Raw genomic sequence first — 1285 nt, 5'->3', positions numbered from 1 at the left:
GTGTGTGTGTGTGTGTGTGTGTGTGTGTGTGTGTGTGTGTGTGTGTGTGTGTGTTAGCAATATATCTCATGAATCACTGGGTTGATTTTTATGAAAATATATATCAGAGTACCAGTAAACATAGCCAGACTGGAACATTTCTGGTGTGGGCCAGATGGCTGCTGGTCCATCAAATAGTTTGTGAGCTGGATGTGGGCCAGGTCTGTCCATGTTTGCACTGTCTACATGATGGCATGCCATGACTGGCCCAGTTGTGATCTGTTTTATGCGGTGCTGGCTTATGCATGGACCACCTCTGGGCCACCAAAAGGTGGTCATTCTTTGCAGTATCTGTGCCAAGTGTCAGTGCATTGTGTGGGCCAGCAATGGGCCAGCTAAGTTTGCTTTATGGGTAGGAAATATGAAGTTTTGTGAGTTTTGCTTTTTCAGCTGCATTTTTGTAGAAAGGAGGGAAAACGCTTCTCAGTGACTTTGTTAACAGGTTTTTTTCTCTGTTTTAGGTACGTTTCAGACCTTTAGAGAAACCATCACAGTTTGGCGGGCAGGAGTGTGTTCAAACGCTGTGGGACAGGCTGGCATGTCCGAGAGCGACCACACAGTGTCTGGTGCCCGACCACTGTGGAGAGAGCTTCACCTGCAAAGAAACAGGCGAGTCTGGCCGACAGCCAAAAAGACAACATGCTGGTGTGTTTGAGGGTCTGAACCTTTCTTTGTGTCTCCAGGCCGCTGCATTAGTCAGTCCCTTTGTTGTAACGGAGAACCGGACTGCGATGATTCTTCTGACGAAGATCAGTGTGAAGATTTCAACCGAAGAGAGGATAAGTGCTCCACCTTCATGTCAATTCCTGGAGCTGAACGAGGCACACAGGGGTAAACGCTGCAGTCATGAAAGGAATATTCTGCCTGCTTTAAAGTTGTGTGCTGTGGAAAAGGTATGAGCAATTAAAATCCTATTTAACTCACTGAGCAGCCCCAGCTTAGAGAAACAAAACTGAAAAAATTGACTTTTTTTCCACATTGTAGACTCCAGCGGGAAGAAACCTCATGCAGTACGCATGCTGCAGCGGGAGGGGTTCCCCAGGAGCTCGGCTCATTGGGCCTCATGCAAGAACCGTTCATACGCACAGATTTGTTCTTAAGTTGTGCGTACGAGTGATTTAGGAGAATTTGTGGCATTCACCAATGTTTTCGTATTCTAACATTTATTTCCGATACGAATAAAATTCACATGTGGTCCAGACCTGTCATATATTTTACGAGCAGTCAGTCTGCTGTTATCCAGACG

At 46.2% G+C, this 1285-nt stretch overlaps 1 protein-coding gene across 1 annotated transcript in view; it reads left to right on the top strand.

Moving 5' to 3' along the window:
• Positions 1 to 500: 500 nt before the first annotated feature.
• c8a (complement component 8, alpha polypeptide) overlaps positions 501 to 1285 on the top strand; it is a gene marked incomplete at its 5' end in the record, with an annotated part of 13947 nt that continues 13162 nt past the window's right edge. Inside the window, 2 exon segments of the mRNA XM_014013820.1 lie at positions 501 to 648; positions 723 to 870. Coding sequence (XP_013869274.1) covers positions 501 to 648; positions 723 to 870 — 296 coding nt within the window.

Source organism: Austrofundulus limnaeus, unplaced genomic scaffold, assembly GCF_001266775.1.
Source record: "Austrofundulus limnaeus strain Quisiro unplaced genomic scaffold, Austrofundulus_limnaeus-1.0 Scaffold106, whole genome shotgun sequence".
NCBI classification, from domain to species: domain Eukaryota; kingdom Metazoa; phylum Chordata; class Actinopteri; order Cyprinodontiformes; family Rivulidae; genus Austrofundulus; species Austrofundulus limnaeus.
Note: the sequence above shows the minus strand (reverse complement) of the source record. Positions and strands in the feature narration are given on the sequence as shown.